The sequence below is a fragment of the Lotus japonicus genome, chromosome 1, assembly GCF_012489685.1.
Source record: "Lotus japonicus ecotype B-129 chromosome 1, LjGifu_v1.2".
Taxonomy (NCBI): Eukaryota; Viridiplantae; Streptophyta; class Magnoliopsida; order Fabales; family Fabaceae; genus Lotus; species Lotus japonicus.
Genome location: NC_080041.1, coordinates 18295959 through 18321322, shown reverse-complemented (window position 1 = coordinate 18321322; position 25364 = coordinate 18295959). Strand labels below are relative to the sequence as shown.

Below are 25364 nucleotides of genomic sequence, written 5' to 3'. Positions count from 1 at the left end.
TATGATTTTTTTGAAGAGAGAGGAAGCATATGAAGAATTTTTTATTTGATTCAGATGAGAGATGAAATGGGTTTGGTTTTGATGAAGTTGAAGATGATTTAGGGAAAATTGATTTTGTTAATTAATTTTTGGATTAGATTTGTTAATTAGTTTTATTTTTGTCAATTAAATTAAAGTTTCTGATGTGTATTTTATTATTATTTTATTATTATTTTTAATTCCACATCATCTTCATTAATCCAGTCAACATGTCATTTAAGCATTCGCCGGAGCTCCAAGCTCCGGCGAGGATCCGCTCCAAATAATTTTCAAACATGAGGACCATTTACAATAAATTTTCCGGGGAGGGACTTAGATCAGACGGCGACACAAAGACAGGGACTAATATGATGCTTAACCCAAAAAAGAATGAACAAGTTCCAATATTCAACATAGATAATTGAGATGAAATTGATGAGTTGGGGCAAAAGATTCATGCTTGTCATTTCTAGCCAGACTGATGTACAAAGTACAAACACAGCAAGATTTTGAGATATAAATTAACTCTCTACCTTGTAAGTCTCATGAAGTAGTTGGCGGTTGTAATGCCTAATTAGAATCTGCTGAATGGATTCCCAACTAGCCATGTGATGTGCAATGGTTAAATCCTTTAAATAAATATGGGCTCCCTCCACATCAGCAAGGGCCATAAGTCCTCTCTGAAATTAATCATAACGTTTTGTTAAAAATAAACCACTATCAGTAAGTTTACCGTGAATTAATATATCTCTCTAAAGCTTTAAAAAAGAAAATTGTTGAACAGCATGATGGGTGTATGTATATATTGTGAAGTGACTAAAGAAAAAAATGCGACTAATCAGTTTAGGCATGTACATTATTAGAATTTAGGAGACCTAACTCTACCCAAAAACAAGGTGAGAGTTGCTCTACCCTTTATAAGGACTATTTTGGTCATATCTCTAGTTAATGTGAGACTTCTAACACACCCCTTCACGCCCAAGGACAACTGGAGCGTGGAACATGCAGGAATGAACATCTGCGGGTGGCCCATATATGGGTGGTCTCCAATAAACGATCTAAGATATGCTCTAATACCATTTTAGAATTTGGTTTAGGCCTACCACTACCTCAAAAGCTAGATCAAGAGGTGAAGATTGTCTTCCCATATACAAGGGCTATATTGTCACATCGCTAGTCGATGTGAGACTTCTCAACATACATATTTATACCATGTAGTATTATTAACAAGATGAATCATCTCCTAAAACTAATACTACCCGTTATACATGTGCCTAGTTCCAATACAACTCCTCAAGCTAGAGTATGTGTCATGTGTGCCAAAATTGTTACAAATAATGTCAACTTGAGGACCTATAAGGGATTTAGTAAATTATGAGCTAATGTATTTTAACAATTTTGCTCCTCTAGAGGGGTCATTTTAAAGGGGTAATGTGAGCAATTAAATCCATTCATTGACAAATCCACTGTTGAAATTGTCATGCATACTTGCGGGTGTATAATAAACCACACAGCGTCCTTAACTCTGTTGATTTCTCAACCATGTATTGGAGTATAGTACCAAACCCAATTACACTCGGCTACACAGGATTACACCTATTGGGAAGTTAGATGGTCATTGTGTTATCTTATTTCAAGTTGGAATAGCCATCCTAGTATGAAGAACACGTCATGCGCACACAAGTCTCAAGTTTCTTATCGACAGCATACAGTTCAACTCTAACTTGTACGTATTGGAACTCGAACCCACCATTACAAAAGAAGAATGAAATACTACTTACATGGATAAGAAATTCCTTGGACGTGAGGATACGATTGCGAATCATCCATGGGGCACTGGAAAAACTGGATTTGTACAAATTATATGTCAAATGGGCGTGTCAATAGTATAATAGGTAATTTAAAATAGCAGTTAGAGTAAAGATAAGAATGAGAGATTGACCTCAAAGTCAATTTGATTGGTGCCAATTCAAGCATTTCAATATAAATTTTCTTCTTGGTTCGGGCTAACAGATAAATTTCCTGCCATGGGGCTCCAATTGGTACGATGGAAGGCAATGATGCAATTCTTAGAGGACGCTGGTCAGCACTTAATCTGAAATTCTCACTAGTATGAACAAATAAGGATGAATCCTTTAGTGATACCCCATCATAGTGATTTGAAGATGGCACGATTCCAAACTGCTGCCCCGAAGAGAAATTTGTAAAGAACTCAAATAAGCTCAATATAACTCCTTGTTCGATCTCGAGATGGAAATCTGCTATCCTGCAAACATTAAGCAAAATAAAAAATGACTTATAAACACCAAAAAATACCAGTAATAGTGAACTATAAGTGATGCAACAAAGATGGGAAAAAAGAAACCTCATTTTTATGTATTCAAATGAAATAAATGAAATGTCTTTCTTCCTCCATTTTGAAATTTCTAAGCACATCACAGGAGTAGAAGAGCTGCTTCCGAAACTCTTCTGATTTAATTTTTCAATTCTTGTTCTCATGACATCATCCCTCGACTTTGTGTTGTCAACTTGGCAGGATCTATATCCATTATTGAAGGACAACAAAACTGGATAGGGAGTAGAGCGCAACTGGTTGTCAATTTGTATGAATGATATCATCATGGAAAGCCTTTGGCGATCCAAACTTTGCAGGAGGTTTATTTCTATATCTTTAATACAGGCAAAAAGCAATTCCTACAGAAATAAAAGTACGATTAACAGAGATCACAAAGATATAAGAGCTCCAATAAAGAAAGCTCACAGTCCAGTTACCTGTGGGTATGAATTAATCAAAGAGATCCCAATATATTGAATACAAATCGATATTTTCTCCTTATATTCTGCAGGCCTAACTTGGCTATGATCACATAACCTTTTCTCTGCGGCATGTTGGACACTTGAATTCTTCACATCATTAAAAATATGGTAATTTGAATCAAGAACACTAAGGACCTGAAAGAAAAAGACATTATCCATGATGGCAAGGGTCGTGATTTTTCAAGTCAGGTATCTTTAGTCAAATACTATGGATTTACCTTTGTTGCTCCCTCTGCATGGACTGACAAAAAGAATGTCCTCTCTGGTTTCTGCAATCATCATTTACATAAGCCAACATTATCTAGAGAGTTAGTCATTAACTTGGTAGTATAAAAAAAGATGTAACATTCGGGGGGAGCAAAAACAGAAGGCACAATAGCCAATGGTAGCAAACATAAGTGGCTGAACGAGGGTTGGTCAACAACAGGAAATTGAAGATAGGTAGTGACGAACCAACACCTGGTGCAAGACAAGCGAAGGAAAACGAGCAGAATAGTGGCACCAGGAAGGTAAACAAAGGCTTGGAAACTGGCGATTGGTTTACAGGAATTTGCAAGAAGACATGCACATAGAGGCATTTGAGAATGTTTCGGAGATGAGGTTCTCAGGTCTAAATGAAAGCCAACAGAAGCGGATGGCAATGGACAGCATTGCAGATGGAAGATAGCACTTGACGGAATTTCTGCCCGTAATAAAGTTGCTCAAAGGAAAATGGAGGCACTGGACAGTGATGACTGTAATCAAGAAGACTTGGAGTTTGCATGGCTGCAATAAAGGCAGCCGAAGCTTTGCAAGAGCAATCTCTCCTAGATCAGGAACTCTAATATCAAGTGGAAATAGGTTGCGAAGAGAAATTATAAATACCATTCACTAGGAAAAATGTATATAGCTTATTTACAATTTATATACCTATAACAGGAAAAAAAACTATAACAAGAAAGGAAATAAACGCTAAAAGAGAGAAAGTAATATCACTTGAATTAACAGTTAGTTTGTCCAAAAATATTTCTAATTTACATTATGTACAGCATTGTTTTACTAACTTAATGAGACCATTGCAAAACGTTTTACCTCAGAGGTTGATGGCAAGTGGACAGGCATATACTCTTTAACATCATCAAGGGCATATGACCCCAAAACCCGCTCTCCAGGTACCTTCCATTTTTGTAACAAGCATGTTAGGCCATGTAATTTATGGCTTTCATTGTACTAAATTAAAAAAAATAAACAAAAATACCTCCACAATAAGGCGGCGTGGATAGCAGGGTTCATCCCAGGTATAAGGGTAAGAAGAATAGCTGTGAATGACTGCGTCAAATATTTCACACTTCTGCTGATATATTCGCAGTCTCTAGAAAGTAGCAGGAAAAACATAATTTCAGTCATAAAGGGATTAAGAATATCTCTAGAAAGTAGCAAGAAAAACATAATAAATTTCAGTCCTAAATGGATTAAGAATAACATAAAGTTCATGCTCCTTTGATGCAACAACTTAATCACAACCAATACTACTGGAGTATTGGTAGATGCACTTAGATGAAAATATAGACAAAAGACAAAACCATCTAAATAAAAGAAGTAGCACTACAGGGACCAGAAGGTCTGTAATGCGACTGAAAAACTAGAGACAGACCTCCTTCGAGAAATTATCAATTCTGTACGGCATGTATCCTGTATCATCATCTGACAAAAGAATCAAATTGGTCCCTGAGTTTCCCTTGATGCTTCCAATTACTTTTTCATCTCCCATTGATATGTCAGCATTTTGCACTTCAACTCGTATCATGTTTGAAGTCCCAGAAATAAAGTTCCTCATTTTCAGTAGTGTATCACCCAGATGATCCGGTAAAAAGCTGCCAGACCATTGCCATCCAGATTCGTTATAACAAGTTGAAACAAGCAGCTCCCTGCATAACATATTAGAATAGAAATAGTTCAAACAAACAAGAGAAAGAGATGAAGAAAATATCAATGGTCAAACGAACTATCCATGTTCAAGATAGCCACACAAAAAAACTATCCAAAATAAATACCTAGCCGTATCTGTCCAGTGAAGATGAGCATGTTCTCCTACTCCTAAATAAAACATGGCATCAGTGCCCTTCTGCTTATAAGATATTTCCTTGCTGCAAGCATTGCTAATCACATATCTGCATATTTAGAGATCATTAATAAGACGGAATGAAACCATGGTAAACACTTTTAGGTGTCTATCAAGAAACTCGCTATCGTAAAAGCTTGTAGGATAAGACTAAAAAATAAGTTATAAACAATATCCTAACATGAACCCCTTTCTAAATTGAAGGGTGAATAAAGCTGAGCCATACACTTATCATTCACACATGTTCAATTAAATCAAGAAAATATCTTTTCAAAGGTTCAATTGATTTCATTGCATTATCTGAAAAATCATATAGGATATAAACATCAATCCTTGATATTTTAAGAAACAAGAAACTTTCCATCCTAACTAAAGATCCCTAGACCATCAATCTAGGTTCAATAGACTGCCATAACAAGGATACGAGCTGAGAATTGGCCTTCTTCCATTCTTCTTTCTGAGGAGCAGTAATGTCAGAAACCTTCTTAGAAGGATGTACCCATAAACCAAATTTCAACAGCTTCAAGTAGTTCTTCCCATCAAGCTTTTTCGAGGTAATGGTAGGAGATACGCTAAATGCACACGAACACCAAATTCTTCTTCGGCAGGTGATCTTCGGACAGGTCAGCCCTGAAGAAGATAGAAAAACACCCAAACACAGAAAAGGGTCGATAAACCAGTGTGAACAGTGCACAATGGTGAGAGGCGTAAAAAACAAGGCCAAAACAGGGGACCCAAAAAATCATATCTGACCTCAGACGTCAAAACAGGGGCCAAAAACAGAGAACCCAGCAAGAAGAACGCACAGCGGAGAGAGATGTCAAAGGGAGACGTAAAAAACAGCAGACCCAAGAACCAAAAGGGGTCAAAACGCAAAGAGTAAGGCAGGGCGATCACGACGATGGCAGAAAAAAGGCAAGTGGCCTGGCACGTGCACTTCAAACGCCGGCGAACCTGCAGTGTTGTGGCAGTGGGTGGGAGGCTGTGCAGCAGTGAAACTTCGACTGAAGGAAGATCGGCGGCCTCTGGTTCTGTTGGCGGGGGTCGTGAAGTCACCGGACCACTGGAAAAAATGGGGGCAGTGGGGCACGGTGGCGGCTGAAACCCTAACCCAAAAAAACTAAAAGCTCTGGATACCAACTCGAATCTGATGAAAATATTTTGTGTATTTCATCGACATGATTGTACAATTTATAGATACAACAAACAGATGATTCTACCTTAATGGATAACACAAATCAAAAATAGAGAAACTATATGATAAACCTTATCTTTTTTTCTATGAGATAAAGTAAATCTAAAATAGCAGACTAAGTCTTAAAAAAGTGAATGGTATATTATATTTCTAACAGATTTCATTGCATTAATCAGAATAATCATACAAAATATATGCATGAGACCTATGCTAGTTCAGAAAATAAGAAAACTTTCTATCCTAAGTCCTAACCAAGACCCCTTGGTTTAAGGGATTTTCCTAATAACACAAATCTGTACATCCTCACAAATTTCCTAAAATACCACACATGATTTCCAACATAAGCAAATACCAAACTCGTGACTTCATCAAAGAAGATTTAGTACGGTGTCATCGAACCCACCAAAAACTGTAAACTTTAAGGGGAGGTTCACAAATAGATTTCAAGATTCATAAATAACAGTATCTAATATCTAAGTACCACTTTATTACCTAGGCTGGAAAGTAATTGCATGTGTCCTTCCAGCATATTCAGCGACTGAGCTAGATGTCACAGCTAGAATGAATGCAGAATTTGAACTCAACTGAGGAACATAGACAGTACTTGAACCACTTGGTGGCAGCAGAGAAAATGGATTTGACCATAAAGAATATGGAAATTGTTTCCTGACATCATCTGGAAAACATCTACTCACTTTAACAAAAACATCATTTATAGAGGAATTGGGGCTTGGAGAATACATGCATGGCCAAACCTTTTCAGGCTCATTATTACAAGGACCTGAATCCTTCCTAGTTGACTGGTTGCTTGACCTCATTGTACTCGCCAGTTTTTCTAAAGAATCACTTTTGCTTTGTTGCCTTCCCAAATTTTCATGGTAGTTACCAAAGAGCACAGAGTTCCTTTTATAACTAACGAAGTTTGGACCACCATCCTCTCTGCATGAAATGGTATGATTCTTTAGATGATTCATTGGCGTACAAGGAACATCAGCATGCAGTTCATGGTTGGATATAAGAAGAGAAAGACCATCCTTTTTGTCCGAAAATGTTTCTTTTTCACCCAAGTCATCATAAGAAGGAATGACAAACCCCCTCTCATTGGTTTCACCAGTGGTTTCCGTTACACACAAGGGAAAACCCATACAGTTATACAAAATAAAGGGAACAAATATAATCAGTTCCCTACTGCCGGAATATGCATCCATCACCTTCTCCACGGTAACATAAACAGGGCCTACAAGTGAGCAAGAAAATACTTTAAAGGATGGAACTACAAAACAATACATACAAGATGGAATCTACAAATAAAATCAGTTACCATTGGAATTATTTGGTTCCAGTATCAGGGTTTCAGAAAATGAAAACTTGGTTTCACTAGACTTGGCCATTGAGCAGAATGTTTCTAAACGCGGAAATTTAAAATCAGAACATTTAAATCCATCAATGCAGATCTTCAGTCCCAGGTCATGTGAGGGATCGATATGATACACAGAAGTATCCACCTAGAAAATAAAATACGTAGTTACACCACCATAATTAACAGGTGTATACATTATCGGTTTCTTAATATATTATCAACAATGTATACAAAGAAAGGACTATCACAAACCTCCGAAACTTTCACAGTGTGATCTACCCCACCACTCTCACTAATCAACAACATTTCCTCAGGAAGGTAGTTGTAAACTACTAATGGAGCACTTAGGATGAAATGATGAATATAACGCTTTGCATCATCTGTGGACACATTATTTTTCAACCGTCCAGACGAACTCAAGCTGACACTTTTAACTGACATACAGCACCGAAATGGATGACTACTTGGAAGAGATGGATAGCACATGAAAGATTTAAGATTTCCTACATCTCCATTTATAGAGAGAAGATTTGAAAGGTTATGAGCTTCACTCCACAAATAAGAATTCCCTGTCGGCCGCCACCTTACACAACCAGCTTCAGCCAAATGCAGTGGAAGTGGTAACTGTTGCCCAGGGTGTATTGGATCTAATATCTGAGGTAATGAAATTATACATCATAAAGCAATATCATAAAATAACAATGCACTATCAATTGAAATTGTGAAGATGACATAGAAACTCATGTACCGTTGGTGAGACACCAAATGGAATATCAAACCGCAGCTCAAGAGGTGTAGAAGTTGCATTTAGAAGTACAACCTGTATGCCAAAAAGTTAGCTTATAAGTAAAAAGGAGGCCTGAAGTAAATGGAAAACATCATTAAGAAAACTTATAATCACTTTCTACATACAGTGGAATATATTCGAATTAACTTGCTATAGCGCAGCATAGAAACATCAAAAACAACTGGAACAACAAAAGTAGCACCGCTATTCATTCTGCCACCTTGGCCGTTCTGATTATACGTCTTCGAGAAATTAACCTCAAAGCATGTTAGTCCCACTAAATCCATGGAAATTGGATCAGATGGCATAGATGCCCCGTCAAGTTGTACAGTAATATAATGATGAGTAAAACCGCTTGAACTTTGCTCATTTAGACTATCAGAAGAATTAGAATGCCTGTAATGTGAGAGTCTCTGTTCATCATTTTCATCCAGGTATACTGAAATTGCAGAACCTGGTTGCACATAATTTGCATGATTCTCATCAGATTCAAAAATTTCATCAGGATTCGAGGACCCGTGATATATGTGATATAGAAGAGGAACAGATGTCAAGTTTTGCAGAACGTAAGGAGCAGCACATCTTTTAGAAGACATATTCTGAGGACATGATGAGTGTGAAAGTTCGTTGCCTTCAAGATCTTTTGATCCTTTCAGACCCAAGGCATCATTCAGAATTTCAATAGCATGTGAAACACACTGCAAGAAACAAAGCTAAGCAAAATTTACATTGGGTAACTTTTAATAATGATAAGCTGGATGTATATAAAGAAGAAACCCAAGGTAAACTGACAAATACTGGTATATCAAAAACCTCTAAAAAAAGTGTAGATCGTCAAGATTGAAATTCAGTTGCTGACACAAGGCGAAGAGAAATTTACAAATCCATGTTAAAAATAAAAGATGAAAAAAGGAAACCCCTTGTTAACATATAATCAGAAGAAGAATGTAACAATAATCTCTTCATGCTATTAGAGCATTGTTGTAACAAACTTGACCGATAATATGAGTTCGGACTTTCTGTTACAGTTAGAGTTAGGTTTCTCTCTACTCTAAAACATGCCAATGTATTTAAGCATTCGAAGGAGACAAAACATTTAAGATTAAACAAGAATAAAGAAACATGGACATAGGACAATTGAAAAATGCAACTATCATTATAAATTTTAGGTTTAAATGAATTGTGCTTACATTTTTTAACAGAGTTAGACTATTATAAATATAGGGCCAATGGACTATCATGTTGTAAATGCACATCAAATGACCACCGACCAAATATTTGTTATTTCCACAGTTGTCTTCAGAGAGACTGGAAAGAGATGATCCCAAGTGTAATATCAAATAATAAGTTCTCATCAACAACATAAAAGAAGGAAGCAAAAGTTTATATACCTCAACCAAGGATTCTGTAATATTAATGTTCAGCTGAGTTCTTGAACTGATAACAATATCTGTTGAAACAGGCCTGTTCGGAAGAACATTCATTTCTTGATCCCTAACTAATGTCAATAGAAACTGCCAAGGCTCAATAAAAGGCTCCCATGACACCTTCAATTTTGCAGCATACAAACATATCAGCCATTGTTAATGTCATAGGATTAAAACAATAACATAGGTATATACCAGGGGGGAAAAAAACCAATGGTAATCTCATCAGAACACCTTTTCAATATTTTTGTAGTTTACTTGAAGATCGCCAGTAATAGAACAGTCCACATGCTTTCCAATTGCAACGGCATGGAAGAGGATGGTTCTGATGAGAATCTCCAACTGAGGCCCATTATAGCTCCACTACAAGTAACAAAAAAGAGGCTTATAACAAGTTACAATATATAACATCAGGAATAAACATTTTCTTTTTGTCAGTGTTCAAGGGCTATGTTATTATCCTATAGGCTTAAATAAATCTCCTATAGTATCAAGTCAATCCTAAGAACCCCTTGACCACATAGGGATTGCAATGCACTGGCCATTTCAATAATGCTGCAAAATGAGGTATATCCTCCAGTAAGTAAAGAATTTGTGTTCAAGTGGCTTGCTCAAAATACCTTCCATGTCAATGAATTATTGTTGCCAAGTAGTAGAGTAGACAAATATATTGGAAAAAACAAAACAAAACAAAAATTCATGGGATGTTGAGTATAGGCAGGAAAACAAATTTCAGAATTGAATACTAATGGTGCGTCCATGTGTTAAAATTCATAAGTTAGAACCACACGCCACCACAAAACCCTAAGCTTAAGGCAATATGGGTGTGTGTCTTTTATTTTATATACACTTGTACACTAGCTAATCTACCACTAGCTAATCTACCAGTTAGAAGTCCTGCAAATCTCACGCTCCAGATGTCCAGCCCTGGGCGTGAGGGGGAAGCTATTACTATTATACTCTAAAAGGGGGTGTGTTAGGAGTCCCACATTGGCTAGAGATATGGCATAGATAGCCTTTATAAGGGTAGAGCAACCCTCAACTCTTGAGCTAGCTTTTGGTTTGAGTTAGGCCTCCAATGTTCTAATACGGTATCAGAGTCTATCCTAAATCCGTCTGTTGGTGTTGACCTCCCACATTAGGGTCACTTTGTACATGTAGATGTCCAATCCTGCAAATTTCACGCTCCAGATGTTCAGCCTTGGGCGTGAGGGGGTGAAGGAGGCCTAACTCAACCCAAAAGCTAGCTCAAGAGTTAAGGTTTGCACAACCATATATAAGTAATTGCTTGGCCACATCTCTAGCCAATGTGGGACTCTAACACACCCCCTCACGCCCAGTGTAGAACATCTGGAGCGTGGAATGAAACGGGTGGCCCAAATATGGGAGGTCTCCACAACAAATGGATCTAGGATAGGGGCCCAGGCCCATGGTCAAACAACCATTGGCTCTGATACCATGAAGGAGGCCTAACTCAACCCCAAAGCTAGCTCAAGAGTTAAGGTTTGCACAACCATATATAAGCAATTGCTTGGCCACATCTCTAGCCAATGTGGGACTCTAACAATCCTAGATTAGCAAGTGCACAAGTGCATATAAATAAAGAACACGCACACCCATTGCCTTAAGCCTAAGGTTTTGCGGTGTTGTGTGGTTCTAACTTAGGATTTCTAACATGGTATCAGAGCTGGTCTGATCCAAGCCATGACTTCTGCTTCCCAAAAAAAAAAAGAAGCAAAAATGGCAGTCCCATTTGCGCAAGCCAAGGCCTCAGACTCAGACAAAGGAGCACAAGTCCAAGGAACTCCGATGTTCCCGCTAGAGTACTAGCCCAGACAAAGAAAGTCGAAAGGCAGACTCAGACGAAGGAGCACAAGTCCGACGACCACTGATGTTCCCGCTGGAGTGCAAGGCACAGGCAAAAAAAAAATTAAAAAAAAATGGAGTCCCAATTGAGGGAGAGTAATAGAGATAATAAAGTGGTGACTCAAAGAAGTCCCACATTGCCTAGATTAGCAATTGCACAAGTGCATATATAATAAAGAACACAAACACCCATTTCCTTAAGCCTAAGGTTTTGCGGTGTTGTGTGGTTCTAACTTAGGATTTCTAACAGGTGTGTTAGAAGTCTTACATTGGCTAGAGATATGACATAAATAATCTTTATAAATGGTAGAGCAACCCTCAACTCTTGAGATAGCTTTTGGATTGAGTTACGCCTCACTATTCTGAATATGGTATTGGAGTCTATCCTAGATTAGTTTGTTGGTGGAAACCTCCCAATTGGGGCATCCTGCAAATGTCCAGTGCAATTCCCATGCTTCATATGTCTATCCCTGGACGTGAGGGGTGTGTTATAAGTCCTACATTGGCTAGACATATGACATAGATAGCCTTTATAAAGGGTAAAGCAACCTTCAACTCTTGAGCTAGCTTTTGGGTTGAGTTAGCCCTTATAAAGGCTATCAATGTCATATCTCTAGCCAATGTGAGACATATTTGAGTCTCCACTTGGTATTCTCTAATACTCCCCCTTCAAGTGGGACTCCATTTTTTTTATCTTCTCCTTGCATGGGCTTGTACCCGTTCGTTCGAGTCTCTGAGGCCTTACGACTTGTTTTGCATGGGCTTGTACTCCAGCAGGAACATCAGTGGTCTTCAGACTTGTGCTCCTTCATCTGAGTGTTAGAGGCCTTATGACTTTCTTTGTCTGGGCTTTGTACTCCAGCGGGAACATCAGTGGTCATCAGACTTGTGCTCCGTCGTCTAAGTATCAGACTTTACGGCTTACTTTGCCATAGGCTTGAGCTCAGCGGAACGTCAATAGGTGTTAGACTTCTGCTCTTGAGTCTCAGAGGCTTGTACTTTATATACTTTTTTTTTACATTATTTTTTCGAGATTATTTTTTTGAAATTTTTTTTCGAGATTTTTTTTTTGGAAGTAGAAGCCATGGCTGATTTTCTTGCGTGCAGGGTGTGTTAGAGATAATAATATAAAATCATTCATAGCCCTTACCCAATAGCTTAAACTTTTGGGATAATTGGTTCTTTAACAGATATTATGATAGGAACTCAAGGTTTGGGGTTAGTTAGTTAGTTATACTTAGTGAGTTAGTTAGAATGTTGTTGAGGCATTTAGCCTATAAATAACAGACATTAGAGAGTTAGGGGTATCTTGGTATTCAGTTAGGTATTGGGATTAGAGAGAGAAGTGGTTCTCTTTCTAGGGTTAGAGAGGGTGTTTGGCATCTATCACATGTATCTTTCCCCAAATCCCCAATTGGGAATTAGGGTTCTATCAATAAACTACTGCTAATTTTCTGGTTTCTATCATATTATCATAAGAAAATGAAGGGATGTGAGAGAAAATGTAAGAGTTTCAGTGACAAAGAAAGCAAAAGATAATCAATGGGATGAATGAAGGCGAAAAGAAAAAATAAAGCCATATATTGGAGAAAGAAAAAATATACCTTTCCATCTGTTAGGAGAATAGAAACCTTCCTCATCTGGAATTTAAAAGTAATGTCACTAGTTGAATATTGAGAAGATCCTGATTTGGGGACATCAAATTTTATATCACCCAACAAAAGCACCGTAGGATGTGAGAGCCATACATCTGCATGATCACATAAAATCTCAACTTTGAGTTCTATGGTATCTGTATGATTTTTATAGAGGACAGCGTCCATATGAACCCGAATTATATCAAGCAGTGGCCAAGATGTATGCCTTCCACTCTCAACAATTATTATTACACAGCTCAATTTTTCCATACTGGACTTCAGATGAATATCCCTGCTTCTCATAACTAAATCAAAACCATTCACATTGAAAGAAACAGTAAGAAATTTCGTGTCTTTTTCTTCAATAATATCAGAAGATACACGTAAAGGTGTCACCTTTAGACTTTCAGCAATCTGAAATTCGACACATGGTTCTTCACTAGCCAAGACAGGGATGTGAAATTTAACACAAATGTTTTCTGACCGAATTACCATTAAGACAACATTCTCAATTTCTTGTGCTGCAAAAGGTGCTGACGCGCCTTCAGAATCAAGGGAACAAGAAGCATCTTTAACTACCTCTTTTTTCACCGAATTAACAGCATTGACCGGCAAACTCGTAGATGCAACATCTATAGGAGTTTCATCCAAATGTACACTTAAATCATTGAGAAACTTAAAAACCTCAGTCCACTCGGACAAATGAAGCCAAATATCAAGAGACGAAAGATGAAAGCTGAGTTCATTCTTAAAGTCAACAGATTTAGATAAACATATGCCAAGTACTACCGTTGAGATGGGAGTTGAGGTGCATTTAGCTAGGACTGATTCGTGTGAGGAGTATAATACCAAGGAGGAGAAACCCAAGTCTAACCATTCCAATGAATCATCTATTAAGGATGCAGAACAAGTAAAGCGCAAATCACCCTTGGATATTAATTTCACAAAATCATCATGTCTATGAGAGCAGCTTATCAATAAAGATTCGGTGCAACATTTAACTTCAGTCAACACAATCGTTGAGGTCATCGGAGTCGGAGAATTGACTCCAGTTGTCATTAGGCTTCTCTTTGAATGAAGGAATTGCAAAACATCTGATTTGAAACATTTGGATTGATCGCCAATTGTGGAGAATTCCTCAATAACATCCTGTATGGCCAAACATCCATCAAGAAAGTAGCTATCTGTTTGTGAAGGAAACTTTCATAAGTACAACCACACATTGAAACAATATAAAAGTACATGAGCAAGAAAAGTATGGCTTAAATAAGTTGAAGGGTAACCTTCAGCAATAAGTTGACAACTTCTGATGCTTGTCATGAAACATAAAGACGAAGAATAGTTATTGCAATTAGTTCCACCTCCGCATGGAATTCTGACCCAAACATCAGCATTTATGGGCGCAATTAGAGAAGTTGATATAAATTCCGCATTTTCAATTGTTGCCAAGCCAAGCATATCTTTCTTGTTCTTGTACAAAAGGAATGATACAAACAAGTCCCGCCCAAACACATTCAAACAACTATTTCTTTTGGCAAGCTTTTGAATAGGAACAAAACACTCGGTAGGAATGTCCTTCAATGCATCATCAAAACCCAAATTCTCGACAAAACTACAATAAAGCTGGGGTATTTCAACCTTCAGAAACTGATGTTCATTACTTTCCACTGGCAAAATAAGAACAGAGTCTAAGATTTCAAATTTATATGTAATGCTCGTTTCATTTTTTGGCTCTTCAAAAGAAGACAGGTCACTTGATTCGCCAGCCCAATCAGATAATGAAAAGTACCCAATGATGATGGACAGATACTCAGAGGGTAACATGCAGTACACATGCTGAACGCCGATGCTTATTTCCAAATCGACAGCTGAAGGTTTGTCCTGTGGTTTCCTAACCCTTACATTTAAAATAGGAGAAATATTTTCTGAGGAGGGACCCCATAGATAATCTTGAAAATTTCGAGGCCCCCATGATGATGTAAGAACCAATCCTTCAGAAGAAGACAATATATCTATATTGTCTTCACACAATAATAGAGAAGTTTTAGATGTAGGCACCGTGATTGTTCCAATAATGCACGATGAGTCATGAAAATGTACTCTTATTCCATACAGTTGCAACTCAATGGAAAAAACATTAGAGGTTCTCTCAATCCCTGATTCAAATTCAAAATCAGATTTACATTTTGAGGGAGAGCATTGGAAAATTTTGGACCCACTTCTCATATTGATTTTGGAACTTCTTATTTTTCTTTCTCTCAGAGTAAAATATTTCCTCCAGTCTGGAATGGCATACACGAGTGAGCTCTCTAGACTACCAAGAGAACCATGATTGTAAATCGTCACAAACGGAAAGCGATCAAATGGAATGCATGCAGAGTCAGAGGAGCCAAAATCAAAATAATTAGAGAATCCAAACTTTTGCAAACCAAAGCTCAAGAAACTTTCTGAAATATCAGCAGTTTTACTTTCAGAGGATTTCTCAAACATAGTACTATATGCAGATATCCTATGAAAGAACCCAATAAGCAGTCCAGAAATATGTGGGTAGCAGCGGATATCAGCGTTATTCAGGTATATAAAACACTTGTGAGATACTAAATCACTTCTAGGAGATTCATAATGCATTTCAAAACATCCATCAGCCAACATAGCGCCATCTGAATATTGGTCAAATTCAATACTTGGTCCAGGAAACGACTCTTCTCCAACTGCAACACTAGAAGACGGTGAACACCCCGATAAAAGCACAAAATGGCAGTCATTTTCTTCTTTTATTTTATGAGCACAGATCATTAAAGACTTCGTACTGATAAGAACCTCTTGGAATTCTGCAGAAGAATACCTACAAATAGAAAAACAAAATGTAAAAATTTGTTTTAGTGAACATCAATAATTTCCATTGTCCTGCAAAGAAAATGAAGATTTTATATTAACTCAAATAACTTGGATATACCTAAAGCAATCTAAGGTAACCTGAGAAAGAAGTGACGTCAAACTCAAATACCAGTAAGAGCTGTGTTGTGAATCTTAAATAGCGGCTTAGCGACCGACCGCAAATATGCTATAGTGACGTTACACAGAATGTATGTACAGTTTATATCTTATACAATGTGCATATATAGAATAACAACAACAAAAGCCGTATCCCACTAAGTGAGGTCAGCTAGATGGATCACACTGCGTCATTGAGCTTGATCAAAAACCAAATTATGAGGAACATTATTGATAGCGAGATCATCTTTAACAATATCTTCCCTTGTTTTTTTTGGCCTCCCTCTACCTCTCTTCACAGGACTAAATACAATGTTATCAACCTTCTCACCGATGCCTCCATAAGACTTTGTACATATCCATACCACCTTAACCAATTTTTCGTAAGCATCTCCACCTAGGTTGTCAATCTCGGCGGGATCCCGGCCCATTTCCATCGTGATTCCAAGTTTTCTGAAAATGCCCTCCAAATTAAACGTTGTGGTGTTTTTTAGGGGTATTTCCAGGTTTTCGCAATGTAAAAACCCCTTGCTCGGTTTTTTAACACATTGTTCTGCTTAGGTAGCTTCTGCCCTCTCCTCTGCTAAGGTAGGTCTATGAATTTTAGTATTTAAATAGTAAAGTACCGTGTATCTTTTTGTTTTTAGTTCTATTGATTCAAGGGCCAGCATTTCTTCAAATCATACATTTGAAGTCAGGATGCATACAATAGTCAATATTAAAACAAGCAGACGAACAAAGGCGAACATACCGTAAGTCCATGTCATGTACGGAAACCACAAGCTCTGAGCTGTTATCTCCACTATTTTCAAGGTCCACTTCCAAATCAACAGAACCAAGTTTGGAAATAATCGACAAACCAAATGGAGAATCTTTTGTAACATCAGAAACAACCTTATGATGAGAATCACAGTTCAAGATTTCAGATTCACCCCTTACAAGCGATGTGTCCAGATGAGTAATCAATTCTATGAATGCGCAATACATTGAGGGAGAAAAGTGTGCTTTAAGTGATTCTATGAGCACATAAACCTGAAATTAAGAAGTATCTAAACTAAGAGAGACAGAAGACAAAACACAAAATAAAAAGAATTACAGAAAAACTACTGTCAGAGATCCATGTGTGTGCACGCACTAGTGTAAAGTCAAGTTAATCTACTTATATTAAATATTCAAATATGCTAATCACCTCCAATTGATTCAAAATAGACTCATCAGGGATCACACAAAATGCCAGGAAAATTGAACAGCTAAATTTCTCTAGAATAGAAACCATTTGAGATTGGTCACACTTCATTAAGGTGATCTGCAATAACAACAAACTATAGTTACGAAAATCAGAAGAATAGATCACAAATATATAATTATAAATCAAACATAACAGAACAACTACATGGATTCAAACGCTGACCTGAAAATCATTTAGTTTAACATCAAAATATTGATATAAATCTTCAAGTTGGATGCCTAAACAAATTCCAGATGAGGATATTGTATTTAAAAAGTTCTTCATTGTGAAAGGTTGTTCCTCAACTTTTGAAGACAAAGACTCAAGACTTGTGGACTTGAAGCAGAAAGACCTTGACTTCATTACCTGTCGAAAAATAACATCAATAACGAGCATTGAACAGGAAAAAATGAAGAATCAAAGTGTAATACAAAAACACAAAGGAAATATTCTTCAAGGGATGTGTTGGTGCTAAATGAATAAATACAACAGCCTGCAACCAGCCCTTTAAGCACAATATATTAAGGAAGCACTAGGAAATTGTCTCTGGTATGAAAACATAACTCATTTATAAGTTATAGGATACTCCGATGCAGACTGAGAAGGTTCTCTTGCTGAAAAAGATCCACTACAAGCTACAGCATTTTCACTGGTGAGAACTTGATTGCCTATAATTGCAAGAAAATGACAGTAGTGCTAGGATAAAGAGCAGAAGCAAAATACGAAGGCATGGTTTCCTCTACCTGTGTAAGTTATGGCTCTAGCAATTACTTAAAGAATTGAGGTTTGGGGAAACTACACATATGACAATCATTTATGACAATCAGGCATCACCGCGCATTACACCATTACTTCTTGTAAGGAGAGAAAAGACTAAGAGAGAGAGAGGGAGGGGAGAGAGAGAGAGAGTCAGAGAGAGATTGTAATGGGATACCCTCCTAGGTGCAGCCTCCCTCATATATATAATATTAGGTTAAGAGTAGTACAAAGTGTACAACAATGTACTTAAAGTACATATGGGCTTGGCTCATAGACTCTACATCAAGCCCTAACTCTTAACATAATCTTTATCGCTAACACCCCCGCTCAAGCTGGAGCATAGATATTAATCATTCCCGGCTTGTTACAAATAAAATCATTATGCACCCTATTTCAAAGCCTTTGTAAACACATCTGCAAGTTGATCACTTGTCCTAACATAAGAAGTGGATATAAGGTCTTTTGAAGCTTTTCACAGACAAAATGAAAATCCACCTTTTCATCAAAAACTAGATTTGATAAGATATGCAAGTCAGTCTGATAATCACACCAAAGTTTCATCGGACATATGCTCTTAATTCCCATATCACTCAAGATTTGTCCTACCGATATAAGTTCACATGTGGTTAGAAGCTTTGAGCCATAGCCCGAAATTCAGCTTCTACACTTCATCGTGCCACCACATTTTGCTTCTTGTTTTTCCATGAAATTAAATTACCTCCCAAAAAATACACAATAGCCAGTGGTGGATTTTTCTAACCAAAGGATATCCTCCCAATCAGAATCCGAAAATGTCTCCACTCGCATATGTCCATGATCGTTGTATACGATACCTCTCTCTAGCAAGGTTGTCAGACTCGTGAGTCTAAGCAGATTCGTTTTGGGTAGGTAGACTCAACTCATAGACTCGACCCGTAGACTCGTCGAGTCTACCAGAAATGAAAAATTACTAAATATAACCATGTCACATGAAGAACAAATATAAACATATTTTTATAAGAGCATCCAGATGCATTTAATCAAATAAACTCAAAATCCAACTTCATAATAAAGCAATTAAGCAAAGTCCAAGGTGTGATGGCCTTGGACGTCGGAAGTAGGCGGCGGTGCGACAGAAGCAGGCAGCGGAAGCAGGCGATAGAAGCAAGCAGGTTGAGAGAGAGGAAACGTGACTCGCGAAAACAGTAATGGAGGCTGAAATGTGACTCGCTGACTAGGTCATTGACTCGCGAGTCCACCGAGTCTACCGAGTCTGAGCAAAAAACGAGTCTGCTGTCGAGTCAACCCATTTTCCTCACCTAGACTCGCGAGTCTACCGAGTCTACAAGTATACTCGCGAGTCTGACAACCTTGCTCTCTAGGGCTTTCTTCAAATACTTAACAATGTGTGTCTGCCAGGGAGGTCATAAACTGACGTACAACACTCGCTGGGAAAGCAATATATGGCCCGGTGACAATCAAGTAATTCAGCTTACCCACCAATCTTCTATATTTTTGTGGGTCAGAGAAAGGAACTCCTTGTGTTGTGAGTTTCATTCTTGGTTCCATAGGGTTCTCACATGGTTTAAATCCCATAAGACCAGTCTTAGCTAGCTAAGCCAAAACATACTTCCTTTGCGATATGAGAATCCCATTCTTCGAGAACATAAATTCAATGCCCAAAAAATAGGTGCATAAATTCAACTCTTCACATAATCTTCGATCCCTAACAGTTATTTATGTAACAAACTTGGTTCATATGATTTCTGTGCTCAAGCTTGAGGGGGAGTGTAAGAAAGATGTAAATATGGTTTATATCATTGTAGTTATGGTAACTGAAAATCTTGTATTTATGTCTTGAGTATATATATATATTATCCTTCGTTGTATAATTAAAACACACGTTCTATATCTCCCATTTTTCACTCTTAACAAAACTAATTAAGACACATCATCTTAATAAAATAAGAAGCAAATAAATATAGGGCAATAAGAAATAATTAATTATAAAGAATAATCTAAATTACTCTAAGATATGATCAAGATATTATAAGTTATCTTTTTATATTCTAATACTCTCATTGATGCTAAAGTCTAGGTTTAAGCGTGTTACAAATCTATAAATTAGAAAAAGAAAAATAACAAGGGACATAATTGATTATTTGGCACTGTTACAAGGCCAAAATGATTCTGTAGGATTTTCGTGTGGCCAAAAAATAAAACAAGGCTGACGCAATTGTAAATGAGCAACAACCAAACAAAGACACTGAAACAGGGCAAAAAGAGAATCTTGGTGCAAAATGAAGACATTGAGAAAAGAAAGCCAAAGCACCTATCAATCAAAAGAACACTTCTACAATCAAAGGGATCCACATTAGTTGAAGCAAGAATTTAATGTTTTCAGACACAATTCATACCCACACTGAGAAATACTGTGTTGGAACTCAATGAAGATTTTGATTCTTACTTCCCAGAAATAACAATATGTTGTTTTACATAGGCTGCTGGTAAAGGTTTATCAGGTGGAACTGAGGTACAGTAGATAAAGGATTCATTTAGGCAGTATAACATAGACATCTAGAATAACAAAAGCAAGGTATAACAAAAACAAGTAAAAACTCAATAATACAAGCCGGTTGCCCTATCTGTTCTGCAAGCTAAAAAGACCAACCGCCTTAAAATAATTACAGAAAACAGAAGCCACAAACATCACGTTATCACATAACAGATTACATAGCAGAGACAACTTTTTCAAAGAGAAAGCATTCTACCCAAATGAACAACGGCACAAAAGTTTCAGCTCTTCGACAAACCACTTACGAATCCAACATAAGTGCCTCAAAGTTGAACATCCAAAGAACTACAAAATGGCAGATCCAAAAGCCAGCACAACACAAAGGTTGTTCAACAAATTAATTGGTTCACTACAGTCATCAAACGATAATGGATACAAATAAAATATATAGTTTGAAAATATGGAGGAGTTACCAAGTTGCTATACTCTGATGCTGTATTTCTCCAAGGAAAATTAACGGAAATGTCAAAAATGGTAAAATCCCACATTAGATTCTTATGGTTCAAAGAAACATATCTGCAGATCAGATGAAGTGCATTAGTTATAACTTAGTTTAAGAAATTATGACATTAAAGAGATGGTTTGAGTAATTGCAAAACGCAACATACTCTACTTTTGATAGGAGCCGAGTATAGTCATTTCCAATTGCATTCAGTGACAACAGCACCTGCAGTTTGACAGAAATAACAGAAATTTAACTCAATTTAATGCAAAAACACAAGAATATTTGTATACTCTAAAGAGAATTTCAAGAAGATAGAGAACACAGAAACATTCTCTTCCATAGACTACAGCCTTCCATGTTGCTCCGACTATTTCATAGAGCCCAATGTTGCTCCGACAATTGCATTCAGTAACCAATTCATTGAGCTAACACAATACAATCAGTTGTTATATATCAAGCTGTCACCTTCAGCACCATAACTAAGGGCTTGTGTGGTACGTCGTATTAGGACTGATAGTATAAGCTTATACAATACATTATGAGTTTATCCATCGTTTGGTTCTAACATTGTGTTGTAGGCTTATCCGTCAATCCACTCTTCTACGTTAAATTGATGGATTATTTAATCCATTCTACAAATGTAGGATAAGACCTGATGAGAGTAGTTATATTGAATAATGGAATGCTAAAATGGAAAGAACCTTTTCCCTCACAAAGAAGATATCAAGCTCCATATGTTTGGTGCGAGTATGAAGAACAGGATTATGAGTGAGAGCAACTGCACCCATATTATCACAAAATACTCGAGGTGGAGAAAAGGGAACCTGAAGCTCTTGCAATAATGACTGAACCCAAAGTAATTCTGCTGATGTATTGGCCAGGCTGCGATATTCTGCCTCTGTGCTAGATCTAGCAACCAAGGTCTGTTTCTTGGAGCTCCAAGAGACCAAATTTGGACCAAAAAAGACACAAGTGCCCGAGGTTGATCGTCTGTCATCAGGGTCAGATCCCCAGTCAGCATCACAAAAGGCCACAAGAGGGACAGAAGTGTGTAAGGAACAAGGCCTAAGGTGAAGACCATGATGTATGGTGCCTTTAAGATACCTAAGTATTCTTTTGACAGCCTTCCAATGATCCTCCAAGGGCTGGCTGAGGAATTGGAAAACCTTATTCACTGCAAAGCTAATCTCTGGTCTTGTCAAAGTAGCATACTGCAGAGCACCAACAATAGACCTGTACAATGTTGGATCTGCAAAATAATCTGAGCCATATTTGCTCAACTTAGCACCTCCAATCATGGGAGTAGATATGCCTTTGGCCTCCCCCATTTCTGCTCTCTCAAGCAAATCATTGATGTATTTTGTTTGTGTAAGAAGTAAGGATCTGTCCTTCAAATGATGAACTTGAACACCTAGGAAATAGTCTAGCTGCCCCAACTGCTTCAAAGAAAATTCTGAATCAAGATTCTTCACCACTTGTTGAACTAATGGCAGTGAATTCCCAGTAATAATAATGTCATCTACATAAACAAGAATGTAGATAACACAACCTTTGGTGTAGAAAGTGAACAAGGAAGGATCACATTTGCTAGGAGTGAAACCATACTTAACTAGAGCTGCCCTTAACCTTTCAAACCAAGCTCTTGGGGCTTGTTTGAGGCCATAGAGAGCCTTGTGCAGTCTGCACACAAAAGACTTGTCTTTACAAAGAAAACCAGAGGGTTGTGTCATGTAGACCTCCTCTTGAAGTGCCCCATTAAGAAAAGCATTATTCACATCAAGTTGATGAATGTGCCACTTCTTAGTGATAGCCAAGCTGAGGATTATGCGAATAGTAATTGGCTTTACCACTGGAGAAAAAGTTTCTGAGTAATCAAACCCTTTCACTTGGTGATATCCTTTTGGCCACCAACCTTGCTTTGTATCTATTAATTGTCCCATCAGCATTCTCTTTAACCCTAAATACCCATTTGCAGCCAATAGGCTTTCGATCCTTAGGGAGTGGAACCAAAGTCCAGGTTCCATTGGCCATCAAGGCATCATATTCAGCTTGCATAGCAGCCTTCCACTTAGGATCCTTTAATGCTTGAGTAGAGTTTGTAGGTTCTGCTTGGGTTAGGAGAAGTGTGGGAAATAATCTGGGCATGACAATACCAGATTTTGCCCTTGTTTGCATGGGATGAACATTCCCAATGGGCTGAGCAATTGCACCAGTAGAAGAAGAAGTTGCAGAATTATTATGACCTGGCTGTGCTGATCCAGAAGATGATCCATGACTAGGTGAGTGACTAGGCTGCTGCTGAACTGAAAAACCACTGGGATGAGTGTCCCCTGAAGAGGGAGGTGAAAGTGGAGGAGCATTAACAGCTTGAGGTGGACCATGAACAGCAGCTGGTACCAGAGAAATAATAGAAGAAAGCCCTTGATCTGGGTGAGGAACCTCTGAGGAAGTGAACATGTGTGGATAGGGAAAGTTGAATTCATCAAAAACCACATCCCTTGAGATATAAATTTTGCCTTCATTGTCCATACACTTATAACCTTGATGTTGTGATGAATAGCCCATGAACACACAAAGCTTAGACCTCAGAGACAACTTGGATTGTGTGTAAGGCCTCAAATGTGGGTAACAAGCACAGCCAAAAACTCTAAGTAGCTTGTAATCAGGTTGTGTATTAAAAAGCTTAAGGTAAGGACTTGCATTGCCTAAAACAGAGGTAGGCAATCTGTTAATGAGAAACACAGCTGCAAGAAAAGCTTGATCCCAAAATTGATATGGCAAATGAGCATGTGCTAGCAAGGAAAGGCCAGTTTCAACAATATGGCGATGTTTCCTCTCCACACTACCATTTTGGTGATGTGTATAGGGACATGTCAACCTATGAACAATCCCTGACTTTGTAAAATAGGAAGTAAGGGGTTTAAACTCTGTGCCATTGTCAGTTTGAATAGACTTAAGTTTCTTGCTAAATTTCAATTCTACCATAGCTTGAAACTGTAGAAATGTGGAACAAGTATCAGATTTCTTTCTCATAGGAAAGATCCATGTGAAACGAGAAAAGGCATCCACACAAGTAAGAAAATAAGAAAAACCACAAGAAGACTCAATAGAGGAGGGCCCCCATAAATCAGCAAAAATTAGCTCTAGAGGAGAGGAGTAAACAGTAGTAGAAGAATGAGATGGCAAGCGATGAGACTTAGAAAGACAACAAGCTGAACAAACATTGAACTTTGTTTTATTAGGAACTTGAATATTACAAGAGGTTAAAGCTAAATGCAAAGCCTCATGATGAGGATGACCTAATCTAGAATGCCACAAACCATAAGAGGTTGGGCTTACAATAGCAGAAGATGAAACTATAGACTTAGGACTAAGACTAGGTGTAGTAGAGCTAGATTATGCAGCTGACAAAGCAGAAACTGAGTCTGAAACAGCCACTGGAGACAAAGAAGCAGAAGCTGGAATAGGAGATGTCTTGGAAAGGGAAGGAGTATGCATGCCTTCAAAGACATACAAGCCATCTGGTCCAACATGACCTTGAAGAAGAACTCTAGATGTGACCTGACATTTAACAACACAGAAAGAAGGGTGAAATTCAAAATAAACATGATTGTCCCTTGCAAACTTACTTACACTAACCAAATTCTTGGTGATATTGGGAACTAGAAGCAGATTTTTAAGAGTGAGTGTGGTTGTATTATGATAAGGAGAAGGAAAAGAAGCAGATCCTATAGAGAGGATTGGCAAACCTTGTCCATTCCCCATGAAGATGTGGTCATTACCAGTGAGGGAGACACTATCTGAGATGACTGAGGAGTCATTTGTCACATGGTGAGTAGCACCAGAATCAGGGAACCAAGTGCTCAGGTTTGCTGAAGCAGATCCTCCAGCCTGTGATGTGCCAGTAAGCATAGCTTGTGGAGGCCTTGCAATGGAATTTTCAGGCCTCTGTCCTCCATTGTTGAACTGAGAAGGAAAATTACTCCATGGAGTACCAGCAAAGGAACTAAATCCAAACTGTTGAGGACCAAAAGGAAAACCAGAGAATGAATTTCCATGACCAAACTGTTGTTGCTGACCAAACTGAGTGGGAAAACCAAACTGAGGAGATCCACAGTAAGGTGAGAAGCCAAACTGAGGCATAGGCATCATAGGAAAATTAGGAAATTGCATTCC

General features: G+C 37.9%; 1 protein-coding gene across 5 annotated transcripts in view; it reads right to left on the bottom strand.

Annotated features, from left to right (window-relative positions):
• LOC130733954 (uncharacterized) overlaps positions 1-25364 on the bottom strand; it is a 48665-nt gene that overhangs the window by 3299 nt on the left and 20002 nt on the right. For 3 of the 5 annotated variants that reach the window (XM_057586244.1, XM_057586246.1, XM_057586247.1), the window contains 24 exons: positions 21352-21410; positions 21157-21259; positions 17614-17796; positions 17392-17508; positions 16954-17234; positions 14492-16053; positions 13176-14392; positions 9940-10068; positions 9670-9825; positions 8404-8976; positions 8240-8311; positions 7744-8145; positions 7453-7636; positions 6624-7368; positions 4869-4985; positions 4469-4742; positions 4073-4186; positions 3907-3990; positions 3054-3104; positions 2791-2970; positions 2384-2712; positions 1961-2284; positions 1800-1863; positions 552-698 (listed from right to left, as the gene is read on the bottom strand). In XM_057586244.1, the coding sequence (XP_057442227.1) occupies positions 552-698; positions 1800-1863; positions 1961-2284; positions 2384-2712; positions 2791-2970; positions 3054-3104; positions 3907-3990; positions 4073-4186; positions 4469-4742; positions 4869-4985; positions 6624-7368; positions 7453-7636; positions 7744-8145; positions 8240-8311; positions 8404-8976; positions 9670-9825; positions 9940-10068; positions 13176-14392; positions 14492-16053; positions 16954-17234; positions 17392-17508; positions 17614-17796; positions 21157-21259; positions 21352-21410 (7467 nt within the window). Of the gene's footprint in view, positions 1-551; positions 699-1799; positions 1864-1960; positions 2285-2383; positions 2713-2790; positions 2971-3053; positions 3105-3906; positions 3991-4072; positions 4187-4468; positions 4743-4868; positions 4986-6623; positions 7369-7452; positions 7637-7743; positions 8146-8239; positions 8312-8403; positions 8977-9669; positions 9826-9939; positions 10069-13175; positions 14393-14491; positions 16054-16953; positions 17235-17391; positions 17509-17613; positions 17797-20939; positions 20994-21156; positions 21260-21351; positions 21411-25364 lie in introns of those variants that run through there. The other 2 variants (XM_057586249.1, XM_057586248.1) reach the window with 2 other exon arrangements.